The sequence below is a fragment of the Ptychodera flava genome, chromosome 22 (assembly GCF_041260155.1).
Source record: "Ptychodera flava strain L36383 chromosome 22, AS_Pfla_20210202, whole genome shotgun sequence".
Classification (NCBI taxonomy): domain Eukaryota; kingdom Metazoa; phylum Hemichordata; class Enteropneusta; family Ptychoderidae; genus Ptychodera; species Ptychodera flava.
Genome location: NC_091949.1, coordinates 127,501 through 146,025, shown reverse-complemented (window position 1 = coordinate 146,025; position 18,525 = coordinate 127,501). Strand labels below are relative to the sequence as shown.

Here is an 18,525-nt window from a genome sequence, read left to right as displayed (position 1 = left end):
GTTGGTTTTAGGGGGTTTGGAGTTTCCATTTATCAATTTGAGGATCCTGTTTTAAAAAATTAGCCAATTGTTTTTAAAATTGGTAAATGAAGGCCCATAGACCCTTCTCAAGTGACCCTGGCTTTTAGACGTTTAAGGGTGTGGGAGCCTCTATTTGTCGATTTACGAGTCCAAACCCGGTGTGGTGATCCAGAACCGGTACTCTGCATACTACTCCTATATGATGTGCTAGACTTTGAGTCATCATTCCTAATTCAAGTATTCTAACAGTTCACCTCTTCAAGAGAAACCGCCAATGCCGCTTCAGTATCCACAAAAGGACTTCAGAGGTTTCTGTATATTTAAGACAATAAAACTTCAAAATGTCTGTGGTACGTTTTATTACTCAAACTCTACAAAGATATTAGAAAGGCGTCTCTGTGATTTTGTCCCGTCGATATAATTTCGTTTTCTATCCTGCTTCAACAATATTTAACACTACATATATTTTGTTTGTAAAGCTGAAAATAGCTGTCATTACTTGTACCTTTGCATACATGAGATTTACAAATTTTAGGAAATGTCTAAATGTATTTTTCATCTGAAGATACAGTTTGAGTTATTCCCTTAAAATATCTGCGAGGCTATTTCCAAATTTGCATTTTATACTTTCAAACACGTTTTCTAGCAAAATCATGAAGATTGGCACCAGCGATGGGTTCAGATACGGAACTCGAAGGTATCAAATATAATAGGCTAACGAATTTGACCTTTTTGCTAATCATAAATGAGTAAAAGTAGTGTATAGGTATGTATCAATCCTTGAAAGATACTTGTTTCGTTTTTGGATAATATGGACAAGTTTTATGTCTGATATCTGATTTATAAACATAGTATTCAAACTTTACCACCCAAATAACAGTGATCGTGATCGAAGCTTTGTTACTAAATATAGCTGCACGCGCGCGACATCGAACACTGCCTGAAATTCGAACAAATTTGTTATAACACACCTCATCCGCAGTCTGTGTCCCGATTTCTCAAATGATAGTCACGTGGGATGCGTTTTTTGTGCTGATGCACGTAAACGATGTTATCAGGCATCAGTTGTTGGAATTGATGCCTGGCTGGCCATTCCAAAAAACGACATTAGCGCACGCGCAAAAGGAAATGTAAACAAAGATGTCTTCTCTGGCCAAGCAAAACGATAGTCGAGAAATTTCTCTGTCCATCCTACTTTACTGAAGAAGACCTGAGTACTGGTTTCCAACAAGGGCTCGAAAGGGCGACAACGATAATCAAAGGAGCATTGAACGTTTTGCAGAAGTATTACAACACACGTACAGTCAGGAAACACTTCAATCTTGCCGACCCACTCCAACCACAGTTTCGTCTATGGTACGATCTTATGCATGGTTTCTAATGAGGTGTGTTACAAAACACAGATTTACTGGAAAGGAGCGAAACATCATTTCTGTAACCCCTCGGGCCTGTGAGTCACCCCAAAAACTTTCCCTCTGCCTTTGGCCTCGAGAAACAGTATATTTTTGTGGGTGACTCAGTCCCTCGGGGAACGACATATGCTGTTTCCCTCATGGCCAGACTGTGTATGTATACTACTTAATGCGCGTCTTTTTTATTGCAGCTTGTAGTCTGAGCCATAAATTCATATTCTGGCGGGAAATGATTACATTTACTTTTGCATATTAACAAGAAAAATGACGTCATTCTGATCAGCCCTATTTGGGTAGCATATTTTATCGACTTTCACCAGTACATCAAAACGAATTCTCGAGCATGATGAAACCAGGCTAGTTAAGTGCCAGAATCTCCAGAAATGCGTTCCCTAGCAACTACTTCGTATGGAATACATCTAGTGACAAGGGCTTGAAAATTTGGTTCCAAGCTTGGTTTCTCCTTTCCTGGTGCCGGTAAGAAAGTAAACTGCTGAAATAAGCAGGTGAATATCAGTAGTATTTCATTCTTTGCCAACACTTCTGCGACGCATGCACGACGTCCGACAGAGAATGGAAGGAAACTGTCTTGTTTTGGCAAAGCTTGGCCATCCTCGTCTAAGAATCGTTCTATAAGCAGAAAAGAAAATTAATGAAATGGAAGCTGTTTTCGATGTCAGCCATTTTTATTTGTAACACTAAAGTTATAATACGAAGTTATATGCAATAGTGTATTCGGTTCGTAATGTTTTCTCTACTTTCAGCAGGGTCACTAGTATAAGTCAATAGTAAAACAAGACTGAGTTTTTCCAAAGGTTAAACGGGGTTGCTAGTGTGCTTATAGTTCAAATCTGAGGACAATACTTGCAACAACAGTAAAAATACAGCCACAGTGGCATCATACCAAAATACCTTTCTTCTTCAACTACCATACTTTTTGTATCAGTTAGTCGTTTCCAACATAGTGCAGCATTTTGAGGCTATTTAACCAACCAACCAACCAACCATCACAAGTGAAGGTAAATCTCAAGATTTTGAAGAGTTCACGAAATATGTAGTGAATTGAACTGATACGACCATCACCAACTTGAGCAGTTTGATGTCGATTTGTTGCAATTCTAGCAGCTCCCTCCCCCACTCCCCCATGACTTCCCTCTATTCTCGCCGCGGGACATCTGGGTTTTTGCGTCGCGACTGAGCATTAAACATTCATCTACATTGAAAGAAACATATTACAGTATAGCAGTCGAAAAAATCAGAACTTCCCCCATATGTTTTCAACGTGATGTCGTGCCAAAAATGTTCAATGCTACTATATGTCACACAATTTCTGTATGTTCGCTGTGTTGTAGCATCTGATCTAAATCAACCCCTAGGTTAGAACCCGCTGAGAAAGTACTTGCCATGGCGTCTCAAACGAAATTTTATAGTAATGTAACAGCTTTTTGAAGTTCACAACTACTATGGAGAACAGGATGTCTGTCGTTCACACCCGACCAGCCTAGGGGCAATTACAAATGTCCAGAACAGCCATTTTATCCACTCACGTACGCACTTTATGAAAGGTGTCAAAATTGGACTGATGTAACACATTTGTAGATAAACATCGAGAACAGGAGTATTAGTGGATGTGTTATAAACCCAACCAGGGAAGTGGTTTTTGAGAACAAATTTTCTTGATCAAAAACGACAAAATTGTCTTTAAAATACAAATCTGCATATTTCAAGACAATGTCCACATATCCTACTATTGTCATCCGTGGGCATCTGTACACCAAATATAAAAGCTGTCTGTCCGGCAGTTTCAACAAAAACAGATTTTGACCAAAAATGACAAAAATTACAAAACTGTAATTTTGCCAATTTTGTTGTAATTTCAACAAATTAGAAGGGTAACACCCTTGAAAATATCAAACCCAAATTTTAGAGCAATTGGGCAGGCGGTTTCGAAAAAGAAGAAATTTCACTGAAAATGAGAAAAATTACCAAAAATTGCAGCAAAAATACAAAATTAAAAATATCTTCACAATTTACATAACGCTGTATAGGCTCCAACTCAGGTACTTAAACACATATTTTAAGCTAATTTACATAAATTGAGCAATGCAAACTTCATTTGAACTCAATCCCATCTATAGCCCAGGATGCATCCACACAAAATACCGAGCTAAAAAGTTGCAGTGGTTTGCGAGTTTTTGATGTTGACGATATACGTATGTATATACGTATGTACGTACTTAAGTACGTACATACATGCATACGTACGTACGCACATACATACATACGCATGTACGTACGTACGTACGTAATTGCTAATTTCGTACGTAATTGCTAATTTCAAAGCAATCGGACATACATACATACATACATACATACATACATACATACATACATACATACATACATACATACATACATACATACATACATACATACATACATACATACATACATACATACATACATACATACATACATACATACATACATACATACATACATACATACATACATACATACATACATACATACATAGGTACATAGGTACATAGATACATAGATACATAGATACATAGATACATACATAGATACATACATACATACATTCATACATACATACATTCGTACATACATACATACATACCGACGCCACCGATATCAGCTTATGCGATAACCTCACAGTGGGATACCAAATGTGAGCTAAAAATGTAGATTTAGTCATTATTTGAATATATCACATTTGATCATCCCTATGAATCTGTATGCCAAATAAGACAAAAATTCCAAAAATTACGTTTAGTTAAAAATACAGGGACATATATCCCACATATCAGAGCTGTCTGACCTGCGGTTGGAAGTAGAAGCTTTAAAGAAGAAGATTTCTAAATCTTTTTTTGACCAAAAATGAGAAAAACTGCCTTAAAATACAAATTTACATATTATTTCATCACAATTTTAACACAACTAAGTTAGGCCATCCCTAGGGATCTGTATACCAAATATTAAAGTTGACGACAAGCAGTTTGAGAGCAAAAGATTGTTTTTGATGGCAAAAAGAAAAAATGCCCCTAAATACAAATATGCACATTTTACCACTGTGATAATTTTTATAACTGAGGCCACCCCAAGTGAACTGCATAGCTAATTTCAAAGCAATCGGACAAGCGATTTTAGAGAAGAAGATTTTAATGAACAATTTCTTGACATATCAGACTAATTACAAAAATTCATTAAATATGCGAATCTGCAGTTAATTTACATGAAACTGCCTAATGCCTCTGAATGCTTTTAAAATACTGTGATATCAAGATCGGTACCACATTTCATCTAATTTGCTTTAGCGTTTTTAGACATCACACACTGAGTACAAAAGTTCATCAAATATGCAAATTAGGAATGAATTGTTATGATACTTCTTAATGTCTTCACACAGTATTACAACACTATGAGATCAACATCTGTACGATAATCAAAGGTACATTGAACGTTTTTCAGAAGTATCGCGACGCAGTTGGAAAAACTTCGTCCTTACCGAACCAATCCAACTCAATTTGTGTGTATTCTACGTTCTTAAATGCATGACTGTGAATTAGATGTATTATAAAGACACATTGACTGGCCATGAGGGTAACAGCATGTTTGTAACCCCTCGGGCCTGTAAATCATCCCTAAAACAGACAGTTTCTCTCTGCCTTCGGCCTCGGCGAACTTTCTGGGTTTTTTTGGGGTGACTCATAGTCCCTCGGGGTACATACGTATGCTGTGACCTTCATGACCAGTCAATTTGTGTATACTTGTGACAGTTTACCGTGAACCTTTCCTATCAGGTTAGTAAGTCCAATCATTTAGGTCATTTCAGCACAACCAGGGTGCACTAACAACATACTTTTTCATTGAGGTTTATTGGGCACTCTATGAACAAGAAGAAAATTCTTTTTAAAATGAAAAGGCGTGTGCTAGGATTAAAGGAGCTATCATATCACTCTCCCTTTTAGCTACACAGTAACCTAGTTTCAGGAATTGTGTTATTTTGAACTCAACCTACCCGGACGGAATTGCTCAGGCTCCATCCAGTATTTCTCATCCATGTGCAACTTCCAGAGGTTCGTCCATATTTGGGTTCCTTTGGGAATGTTATAGCCACCTAAGTAAGAAGGAATATTGAATATTAACAAATGTAAAATTGTCGAGATATACCATCATGACTTCAACTGTAAATCACTCTCTTGCCATATCATTTCCATAAACAATCGTTATTTACGTAAGACTCGATGTTTTTACAAGTATTGTAGCAGTTCGGATAATCAAGCAAACGCATTTGAAAGAAAGTGTTTCATCGCAAACCGTTATTTATAGTTGACAGGTAATGACTACTTTAGTAATAAGATGTGTTCTTCTATTGATAGAATATTTTGCAAAAACTCTGATGGAAAGACTATTTTTCATTACACAGAACACATCGCTCAAATGTAAATATTGTCCATGGTTATTCCTCTTCACGTACCATCGTATTATTTGATTATCGGGATTGGCTTCGGCTTAGTCACGTGGTAAATAACAATAAGCGACAAAACATGGTTTAGGGACTGGTCAGTTTGTTCGGCCTTGGGGAAGGCGGTGTATTCATAGGGGGTCACCATGTTTTTGACTGTCGCGATGGGGGATCACAACGTTTTTGAAATACCCTAAGGGTGGGGTGGGGGTCAATGTGTTTTTGAATTTTGACACGGGCTCAAATGCATCGTGCCAGCCACAAATTTCATCATTCAGTTGCATTTTTCGGCGCGCCCTTCGGGCACGTACCTTAATAATAAGACATATTTTTCAGCACGCCTGACTCTAATATATCAGACATACATATGTCAGAGATACCTATATGTTTAATATTTTTCAGCACGCTCTTGGAGCTCATTACTTTAATATATCAGACATTTTTCAGTACGCCCTTCCGACTCATGACTTTAATATATCAGACGTATGTATCTGAGAGAGAAATCAGGATATTTCGTATTTATCGGGGCGCTCTTCGGGCGCCGTACTTTAATAAATTATAGATATATGTCAGAGATATCTTGATGCTTGCTGATTGAAAGTGTACCATTGTGAAATCATCAATTCATATGAAAGGCAAGACAAATTCCTGATACTTTTCTGTTTTCTCAATGAGAATGTAATAAGAGAAAGCAACATGCACAAATATTCACAATATATATTTGATACAGTTTAATATTTTAGAAATAGAGAAATGACAAGTTATTTTTCGTTCTCATTGATGCAACTATTGTCCTTTGTGTCACAGGTTTTCTGTAAAAATACGCTTTTTTATAACTAAAATAACAGTTAACAAAATGCAGTTTTCGTCATTATTAGCTGTGCTTTTATGGTTTAAACGTTAAGAGAAAAGATCCTCTCAGACACTGAACACATTTTTGCTAAAATAGCTCTCTGTGGCTCTATGGCTTCTGAGGAGATGTAATTGGATGGCTGGCAAGTCTTAACACCCATCAAAGTTTTTGATTTACTGCTTTTTCCTCTTTGATAATAATGATTGACATCCACTTCTGTACAACAGTTCAGGACATCTGGCAAAGCTTAGAAAGTGTAAAATACAGTAACAGTTCACACTGTATTAAAACTTAAAAATTGACAATTGAAAAAAATTCCCATCTTACAACTGACATGTCAACAATTTCATTGAAATTTTGAAAATACAGCACGAGTTTTTTTATATATATATATATATATATATATATATATATATAAGGGATGCTGGAGAATTGATTTTACAATTTCATCTCTACAACGTTGTTTCATGAGTCGCGAAACAACGTTGTAGAGATGAAATTGTAAAATCAATTCTCCAACATCCCTTATATTTCTCGCTCTACTTTTGTATTGAGCACTTTGTATCGGACAAGTCGAACCACATACTTCGTATATATATATATCTATATATATATCTATATATCTATATATATATATATTAAACTCGTTCTGTATTTTAATGAAATTGTTGACATGTCAGTTGTAAGATAGGGATTTTTAAAGTGTCAATTTTTAAGTTTGAATATATATTGCCTGCTCAGTGACCCGATCTTTGCTGCTATTGAATGTACATCGGCAGACAATATGTTTTGTTGTGCACTGATTTTCATATAACTTCCCCCTACAAATAGAAGATGCTTATTGCAATTAATGTCGGAGACTCTGTAATCAGACTGAAAAAATTGGTCGTGCAATGGTCTCTGCTATAAACTCCAACACTTACTGCGACTGTAGGCGCAGTGTTCAATACCCTTTCTCAAACAAAATCGTATATTCTCGGTTACATTCCATTTCTGTTTAGTTCACCGACGTACATGAATTTTACACTGTGCCTTCAGTTGTTGTTAGGGATGGAGTTGGGGGAGACCTACACACGACTTAAACGTTCAGTCTACCATTCAAAGCAATAGTAACAAGAACATGGAATTGTATTATGGAAATTCCAAATCCCCTTTAAAAATTTCACTTACACAAGGAATCTACACAAACCTAAGTTGGGGCACTTAAACGCATTTATCCTGCTCGAAGAGCCTTGATAAGAATTACCTACCAACAGAAGTATCCTCGAGAGTTAAGTGGGGGACGTTGAGAGGTAAAACTGTTCTTATTCTCATGACTTCGTGAAGAACTGCTTCATAGTACGGTAATTTATTCTTGTCGGTTAATAGTCTTTGTCCGATGACGTCATCTATTTCCTTTTGTATCTTTGTCTGCACATCCGGGTAGTTTACCATATAGGCTATGCACCAATTCATGGTATTAACGGTAGTGTCAATCCCGGCTTTGTGAAGACAGAAGGAACATGGATACAATAATTATATGCTTCATCGGTCATAGAAACCCAAAGCTATCCCGCACCATGGTCATTTGGGCCAGTGATACCAATAGCTTAAATGTATATGACAATGCTCTTGACAAAATGTGATGGTGGAACATTCAGTGTTTTTCCTTTTTAATTTATAGTACGTACTTACACCACCGTACTTCAAGCTCAGTAGATTCTGCAATAGCTATTTTAGGGAGTTGTGTTAAACGCCGAGTTCATCGGTGACCTCGATTTGGAATATGTTTTTCAAAGGTTGCATAGTTGGTCGTCTTTTTTGTTGACTTTGAGGATATAGCTTGCGTCTGTAAAATGTGACCAATCGCACTAAAGGAAAAAAAAATGCGAGACTGGAGCAAGAAAGCGACGCTTTCTCGCAATGGGTGAGAATCTCTTGTCAAACTTCATTTTAACTAAATCCCATCTATAGCCCAGGATGTATCCACACACAATACCGAGCTAAAAAGTGCAATGGTTTGCGAGTTTTTGGTGTTGACGGACAAATGTATGTATGTATGTATGTATGTATGTATGTATGTATGTATGTATGTATGTATGTATGTATGTATGTATGTATGTATGTATGTATGTATGTATGTATGTATGCATGCATGCATGCATGCATGCAGGCAGGCAGGCAGGTAGGTAGGTAGGTAGGTAGGTAGGTAGGTAGGTAGGTAGGTAGGTAATGAGGTAGGTAGGTAAGTAGGCAGGTAGGCAGGTAGGTAGGTAGGTAGGTAGGTAGGTAGGTAGGTAGGTAGGTAATTGTATCCAGTGGTCTGTCCATTGATCTTATTCCCCCTTTGCAAGACAGTGTTCCAGGGCTGTCATGTCATCAAGTGAAAAATGCATTAAAATATATCTGCATGTGGCTTCACCTTACAATAGTTTCCTTGATAAATCTTTGACCGGAAGAAAATGTACTTGCTTATACTCACGTTTCGAGGAGAAACAGTGAATGCGTTTTTTTTTTATTTTCCGAAAATCGGAAGATAAAAAACCTTTTGTTTCCCCAGTATTAATGGTAAAAGAAAATTACCTCCAAATATATCTGCAACTACTTGTCGTACATTAACATCAGTCAACAAGTCAGCTTGGTCTTCTGCAGCCTTAGCTTCAGCTTGGATCTTCAGAACGTCATCGACAAGGTCAGAGACGTTTCCTGAAAAGAAAACAGTGAAAATGACCCTCAAACGTTGATGATAAAAGCAGCAATAAACAAGGTTTACCAGGTACTTGATCTAACAGAATAATGATGGTCATGCGTAACCTTTAAAATCTAATAATCTCCATAAATGTAATACAAGGCGTATTATTGTATTAAAATGCATCCACAGAAAGTAATATCGTCCATAAATGTGAAAAACAAGCATGCTGCTAATAAAAACATCAGCCATAATCGTTGAAAATAATAACTATAAACGTAATAATAAGAAAAAATATCAATAAATATTATACTGATAATCTACAATTTCAATAAAGCTATAAAGATATGCCATTGATGATTTGCCATCAATAATATATTTAAAGGTACAATTGTGTTGGTAGTTTCTGTTTTCGTCGGTTGACCAGTATTACACAAACATTATATGCATAACTCTACCAATGTAAAGCTTGTCAGTTCCTTATGACATCGCTTAGCAAAGAACGTACGTTTGCACCAGAGATATACATTTCTCACCCGCATCGCTTCCTTCCACTTTGCACTTCAGAAAAGTTTTGGCCATTGAAAGCTGTTTTAGTGAACAGCACGAGAAAAACAAGATTAGTTTTGTTCTCATTATGGTGATCTATAAAAAATGAAGGCAGATTGACGGATAGGTCTATTTTGTTCATCATTCGGTATAACGGATCCCATGGCAGGCCATATAGCAATACGCACATGGTGTATTTTCCTTGGCAAATGAATATAGTCACTTGTAATTTTTTAGGGGATTCGCTTCTACGTGCTTTCAAAACCCTAAGGTAAAATTTTCGTTAACCACTCGATCTGTCTTGTATGCCGTGTTTCATATTTTCGGGTATTTTGTTTGCAATTGCCGGGAGGGAACAGAATCGCTTTATTGAAGTACTTAGTAATATTATTAAAATCTATGTTACCAAAATTAACCCATCTTTTACAAAAACTCTTGCTCTTTGATTTTTTCAAACTAACCTTACATAATGCAATAGTCCGTGGGCTAGAGGGGGTCTACGTGCACCCCCCACAGGATAACAAACCTGTATTTTTCAGAAGCCTTGGGATCCATAGAATACGAACTGGAATTTTAACAGAGAAAATATAGGGATGCAATAGCTGTTATGGTCATGTTTTGAAGGGTACCGCAAAATCACGATTTTCAAACCAAAATGCATTTTTGTCAAATCTGTTTTCTTGTAAGTCATTTACTGAGCTTATTTTTTAACATAACCTAACTTGTTTGATATCATTAGAAAGACAATTTATTCTTCTTTAAGATGACATATTGTACTATGCAATATCTTCTACAGTTTTTGTCAAATATGACCAAAACTTACCCCATACCCCAAAATTTAACATTGCAAATTACAGTAAATCTCAAATTCTACCAATTTTTGAGCTAGGCACAATAAAAAATGCAATGCTTTGTATGAAATCTGTTTAATTTGATACAGGGACATGTAAGAAATATCAAATAGACTTTTAACAGAAGAAATTTTGGGACTCTACAGCTGTAACAGTCATATTTTGAAGGGTACCACAAAATCACAGTGTAGCAGATTTGCATGCATTTTTGTTAAATGTGTCTTCTTATAAGTTATCTGCTAGCTTGTTTTTGAATATAACATTACTTGTTAGGTATCAATAGAAAGATAATTTACTGACCTTTAAAATAACATATTGTAACATGATTTTGTATAGTATTCATGAAATATGACCAAAACTTACCCCATACCCCAAAGTTTACATTGAAAATTTCAGTCATAGCTAAAATCAAATTCTACAATTTTTTTACCTAGACATATAAAATCTAGCCGTTTTTGCTATTAAATATGTTTTATTTGGTACAGGGACATGTAAGAAATATCAAATAGACTTTTAACAGCTGTAACAGTCATATTTTGAAGGGTACCGTAAAATCACAGTGTAGCAGATTTGCATGCATTTTTGTTAAACCTGTCATACTATAAGTCAAGTGCTGAGCGTGTTTTTGAGTATAACCTCACTTGTTAGGTATCATTATGAAGTTAATTTACTAATCTTTAAAATTACATATTGTAACATGCAATATCCTGTACAGTTCTTCATGAAATATGACCAAAATTTACCCCATACCCCAAAGTTTACATCGAAAGCTACTGTCGTAGCTAATGTCAAATTCTACCATTTTTTTACGCAGACATAAAAAATTGGGTAATTTTTTGTATGAAATCTGTTTTATTTTGTACTTGGCCATATCAGAAATATGAAATGAACTTTTAACAGAAAAAATATTGGAATTCTATAGCTGTAACAGCTGTATTTTTAAGGGTACAGCAAAATCTCAGTATTCCTGATTCGCATGCGTTTTTGTTAAATCTGTAATCTTTAAAGTTATCTGCTGAGCTCGTTATTGATTATAACCTGGCTTGTTTAGTAACATTGGAAAGACAATTTAATATTCTTTACAATGACATATTGTAACAGGCAATATCTTGTACAGTTAACATGGAATATGACCAAAACTTACCCCATACCCCAAGGTTTATATAGAAAGTACTGTCATAGCTAACTTGATCAAATTCCGCGAAGTACTGTCATAGCTAAACATGATAAAAAGAACTCTGTTTCGGTATTAAATCTGTTGCATATGGTACTGGGTCATGTCAGAAATGTAAAATAGACTTTTAACAGAAAAAATATTAAAAATATAGTTGTAACAGCCATATTTTGAAGGGAAATGCAAAATCGCAGTACCGCAGACTGGCATCTTTTTGTTAAATTCTTCTTCTTGTAAGTCATAAGCTGAGCTTATTTTGTGACACAACCAGGCTTGTGAGATATCATTAGTAGGGCAATTTATTCTTCTTTAACATGACATATTGTAATATGCAATGTCCTTCATAGTTTTCCTGAATTATGGTCAAACTTTACCCCTTACCCCAAAAGTTCAAATCGCAAATTACGGCTTATCTTAAATTCTACCATTTTTTGCTACACATAATACAAAGGCAACTCTTGTATGAAATCTGATTTTTTTGTTATAAAAGTATATCACAAGTATAAAATTAACTTTTAACAGGAAGATAATACAATTTAGTAGCCATTTAGATCATTTTTGGAGGGGAACCCATACTTTGCAAATGTATGTGTTTCGGCAATTGCAAATTGCCCTGATACCTGGGTACCCTTACAAATATGATCCAAAATGCTACAAAATCACATTATATTCCTGTTAAAAGTTAATTTCATATTTGTGAAATACTTTTTAAACGAAAACACAGATTTCATAGATTGCATACAAGCATTGCCTTTTGTATACAAAGTTAATAAATTGTAAAAAATGATAGAGTTTCAGATTTACAGTAATTTGCTGTGTAAACCTTGGGGTATGGGGTAAGCTTTGGTCCTATTTCATGAAACCTAAACAAGACATTGCATTTTACAATAAGTCATTTTAAAAACTAGTAAATTACCTTTTTATTGATACCTAACAAGCCAGGTTATGTCAAAAATCAAGCTCAGCAGATGACTTATAAGAAGACAGATTTAACAAAAAAGCATGCGAGTTGGCAATACTGTGATTTTGCCAGACCCTTCAAAATATGACTGTTACAGCTGTAGAGTCCCAATATATTATCTGTTAAAAATCTATTTCAAATTTCTGATATTCCCCAGTACCAAATAAAACGATTTCATATAAAGCATTGCCGTATTTGTTATGTCTAGCTAGAAAATTGGTAGAATTGGATTTTAGCGATGACTGCAATTTTCAATGTAAACTTAGGGGTATGGGGTAAGTTTTCGTCATATTCCATGAAAACTATATAAAATATGGCATATAACAATACATCATTTTAAAGAGTTGTAAATTACCTTTTCAATAGTACCTAATAAACATGGTCCTGTAATACAATAAGCTAAGCATATTACCTACAATGGGACAAAATTAACAAAAACGCATATGAATCTGCACTGCTGTGATTTTGCAGTACTCCGCAGAATATGCCTGTTACAGCCATAGAATCCCAATATTCTTTCTGTTAAAAGTATATTTGATATTTCTTACATGTCCCTGTACCAAGTAAAACAGCTTTAATAGCAAAAACGGCCAGATTTTATATGTGTAGGTAAAAAAAAAGATAGAATTTGATTTTAGCTATGACTGAAATTTTCAATGTAAACTTTGGGGTAAGGGGTAAGTTTTGGTCATATTTCATAAATACTATACAAGATATTGCATGTTACAATATGTAATTTTAAAGGTTAGTAAATTATCTTTCTATTGATACCTAACAAGTGAGGTTATATTCACAAACAAGCTAGCGGATAACTTATAAGAAGACACATTTAACAAAAATGCATGCAAATCTGCTACACTGTGATTTTGTGGTACCCTTCAAAATATGACTGTTACAGCTGTAGAGTCCCAAAATTTCTTCTGTTACAAGTCTATTTGATATTTCTTACATGTCCCTGTACCAAATAAAACATATTTAATAGCAAAAACGGCTAGATCTTATATGTCTAGGTAAAAAAATTGTAGAATTAGATTTTAGCTATGTTTGTAATTTTCAATGTAAACTTTGGGGTATGGGGTAAGTTTTGGTCTTATTTCATGAATACTATACAAGATATTGCATGTTACAATATGTAATTTTAAAGGTTAGTAAATTATCTTTCTATTGATACCTAACAAGTGAGGTTATATTCAAAAACAAGCTAGCAGATAACTTATAAGAAGACACATTTAACAAAAATGCATGCAAATCTGCTACACTGTGATTTTGTGGTATCCTTCAAAATATGACTGTTACAGCTGTAGAGTCCCAAATTTTCTTATGTTAAAAGTCTAATTGATATACCTTACATGTCCCTGTATCAAATAAAACAGGTTTCATACAAAGCATTGCATTTTTTATTGTGCCTAGCTCAAAAATTGGTAGAATTTGAGATTTACTGTAATTTGCAATGTTAAATTTTGGGGTATGGGGTAAGTTTTGGTCATATTTGACAAAAACTGTAGAAGATATTGCATAGTACAATATGTCATCTTAAAGAAGAATAAATTCCCTTTCTAATGATACCAAAGAAATGAGGTTATGTTAAAAAATAAGCTCAGCAAATGACTTACAAGAAGACAAATGTGACGAAAATGCATTTTGGTTGGAAAATCGTGATTTTGCGGTACCCTTCAAAACATGACCATAACAGCTATTGCATCCCTATAATTTTTCTGTTAAAATTCCAGTTCGTATTCTATGGATCCCAAGGCTTCTGAAAAATACAGGTTTGTTATCCTGTGTGGGGGGGGGTGCACGTAGACCCCCTCTAGCCCACGGACTACAAGTGTTAACTAGCAAAACTGTCACAGGCTAAAACAAACCCTTTTATTGAATAATGAAAGAAAACGACTTTCGGGATAAATATACCTTTCCTGTTACACATGTTTGCCAATCAAGGTCTCAAGGAATTGGCAAGCTTTATATTATCAACGCATGGGCAGTAACACCGGGTCCCACTGTTTATTGTTGAAATAATGCAAAACGTTAAATTTGTGTACAACAGATCAACTGGCGAAAACAGAAACAACTTACTTAATCACAGATTTAACAGACTTTAAATGCCAATTTTTCAATAGCGTTAACTTAATGGTATAGATTCATTTCAATTACGGTTGCTCATTATTACACCTATGGTTGTTATTATTTCATTTAAGGTGATATGTTATTACATTAAAGTTTGGTGTTTTTATTGAATTTTTGGTGATGGACGATTTTACTTTTATATGGACGCATCTTACTACACATATGGTTGTTATATTTATGAAGATTATAACGTTTAAGGAGGTTATATGGACGCATCTTACTACACATATGGTTGTTATATTTATGAAGATTATAACGTTTAAGGAGGTTACAGTGGCGGCGATGGTGGTGATGATGATGATGTGTTAAAATCAGGGTGATCTACCCTTCTTATAATACATGTCAGAGATGGAATTAGTGTTAATCAAGCTGCAGTCTTCTAAAAACTTTGAACACAATACATAATCGTATACCTTCTTGCATCTTTATCTTATGGCCATCAATTTTGGACTGGATAAGAGAAAACCATATATTTAAGTTTTTCTTGTATGCACGAAGACCATAGGTTGGTATGTACTTGAATATTGGCACAACGTCAGCCAGTAAACCGTTTCCAAAGCTTTCGTTGAAATTTTGGATGAACTTCAAGATATTCCTGAACTCCTTGTCATCAAGTTCATAGCTGAAAGACAAGTTTATTTCCTTACGACTTTACTGAGAAGACGATATGATGCTTGGCGTGCAACTATTTCAAAACTGTTAAACGATTTCAAGAATTTCAAGAGTGTGGTCCTATTTTCCCTCAAATGAAGTGGCCACGACACTAGAGTACCCTGTTGATATGATATAACAATGTAAGTGGATGTCATAACACTGTTACCATTTGGATGAATATAGCCTTAAAATAGAAGTAAAAATACCATGTCCAATTCGCCAGTGTGACGATAATTTCGTATTAAGAGGACAGGTCTTTGGAGATAAGACAAAAGGCTGTTGCATGCTGTAATCTTTAGAGGGCAAAGAGTACAAACAGTTTGCTTCTTTTTACGATGTTTGTCCAGAATTTCTTTCACAATATATTACAATGTTACAATGTGATGGTGTTCATTTCAAACGACTAATTACGGTCATCTTTGTGAAGTGGTATTCATTCGTTTCTATTCATATTTCATGTTATCGATTCAACTTTATCATTTAGCTAAATCTAAGAAGGGTGGGGGAGAAAAATACAATGTTGAAATCGAAGGCCTATTTGCAACTGCCACTTAACTTACAATGTGTTGTTTCTGATATCAGGAGAAGAATGCTCGTGGCAGTTAATGTGTGATTACAATAGAGGCATTTCCGTGAACTTAAAATGAAGTCGACTGCAATAGTATCTCAAACAGCGTTTTTTCATTCGGGTGAGACTATATTATTTTAGTTTCATGAGCGAAATTTTCTGCCATAGCTAGCAGTACAATATAGGCTGCGGAGCTGGCTGAGCGTATCGCAGGTGCCTTCAATCTCACACGTTTCACACACATGAGCTAATGTCGCAGCTATGTCTGTTTTTAAGTATGTCTGTCTTTTTGTCTGTCTTTTTGTCTGTCTTTTTGTCTGTCTGTCTGTCTGTCTGTCTGTCCGTCCGTCTGTCCGTTGGCCCGATATCTCACATGAATGGCTCATCTGATCTGATTCAAATCCAGTACATAGATTCAGTTTACAAATGGCAAGAACTGATTAGTTGTTGGTGTGTATGGCTTCCTTACATTTTGCGCATTTGCATAATTAATAATTTTAGAAAAAAACAGATATAGATTAAGAACGACTGGACACAATGTGATGAGATTTGCAATAAATGTTGATCACACCTTTATATATCCGCCGTGAAAGGTATTAAGGGGTGACATGAAAGATGATTGCTAAATTGCATATTTCATGAACTTTCCTAATTGGGGATGTATACCTGGATTAACTTGACCAAAGTTGACGAAACTTGCTATGTACATGAGAACTACTAAGATGCAGCGTTATTGAAAGTCACTAAGCATTTTTACTCAAGCCAATTCGAAATTTGCATATTTTATGGACTTTCCTTATAAGGGATATACACCTGGATTAACTTGATCAAAATTTGCGAAACATTCTGTGTACATTGATGACAGAAGGTTAAAACAATATTGAAAGTCATTTAGCATTTTCACTTAAACTGATCACTAATTTGCATAGTGAAAGAACTTTCCTTATAAGGAATGTATATTTTAAATACACTGATATAAGAATCATGAAAGTTGTTTTAGCAATTTTAGATAAACCTTTTACTAATTTGCCTATTTAATGAACTTCCTTACAAGGGATAAATCTGGAATGACATAACAAAAGTTGACAAAACTTGCAATTGCAAGTTTGCATATGTAACTAACTTTTCCAATTAGGGATATAAGACTAAAACGACCCTGAAAAAGTAGATGAAACTTGCTATGTATATTGATGAGACAATTATTTTATATAAGTGAAAAATGTTTTGCATATTCATGTCAGCTAATCTATAACCTTTCACAGTTTGTCATATATAGCTTGAAGGACTTGACCAAAGGCATTCCCATGGGCACAAATTGCGCCCCACTTCTTGCAGACTTATTTTTGTATTCGTATGAAGCAGGGTTCATACAATCACTTCAGAAATCTGGGTGTAAAAGGATTGCCAAGCGATTTAACAACACCACAGATATATTGATGATCTCATCAGTTTAAACAATCCTGGTATATCCTTTTATCTACACCACATCTACCCAGATGATTTAGAAATAAAAGAAACAACTGAAAGTGTGGACTCGGCATCATACCTAGACGTATTTTTTGAAATTAGACAAAATACACGATATACTAAGCTGTATGACAAAAAAGACGATTTCAACTTTGAAATCATAAACTTTCCCTTCTTGTTCAAGCAATATACCTTCATCTCCAGCTTATGGTGTGTATATTTCACAGCTCTTGAGATACAGTAGAGCATGCAATTCATATGAAGACGTTCGAGTTAGACACGCCTATTAGCTCAAAAGTAAGTGAGGCAAGGATTCTCAGAAAGTAGATTAGTGAAATCATTTAAAAAGTTCTATGGTAGATACGGAGATGTTGTATCAAAATATGACCTGTCTGTTTCTCGAATGATGAGTGACAGCATACCAAATTTTGACTCACAAAAGTAATTTGGTGAATTCACCTAATAACAATGGATTTGTCGCTTTGGGTCAATCTTGACGGGTGCAGCTAGCTGGCAGGGTACGCTTACCCGTTCCTGACACCTGGTACCACCACTATTTTGTGGATGACCCCATTGCCTTTGTAATTTTCGATATATTCCTTAGACCTGGTAAATTTCATAGTTACCTTGAATGATAATGATTATTGGACCTGATTTGATGTCTATTGCTATATAAAGTACCAATACAATGACAGGAGTCAAAGAAATTTAGTATTTTATTTTTAGCT

The 18,525-nt window shown here is 35.1% G+C and overlaps 1 protein-coding gene across 2 annotated transcripts in view; it reads right to left on the bottom strand.

Moving 5' to 3' along the window:
- Positions 1-363: 363 nt before the first annotated feature.
- LOC139122415 (steroid 17-alpha-hydroxylase/17,20 lyase-like) overlaps positions 364-18,525 on the bottom strand; it is a 32,536-nt gene continuing 14,374 nt past the window's right edge. For both annotated transcript variants that reach the window (XM_070687790.1, XM_070687791.1), the window contains 5 exons: positions 15,522-15,730; positions 9,341-9,463; positions 8,029-8,259; positions 5,479-5,577; positions 364-2,063 (listed from right to left, as the gene is read on the bottom strand). In XM_070687790.1, the coding sequence (XP_070543891.1) occupies positions 1,795-2,063; positions 5,479-5,577; positions 8,029-8,259; positions 9,341-9,463; positions 15,522-15,730 (931 nt within the window). In that variant the 3' untranslated portion in view covers positions 364-1,794. The remainder of the gene's footprint in view (positions 2,064-5,478; positions 5,578-8,028; positions 8,260-9,340; positions 9,464-15,521; positions 15,731-18,525) is intronic.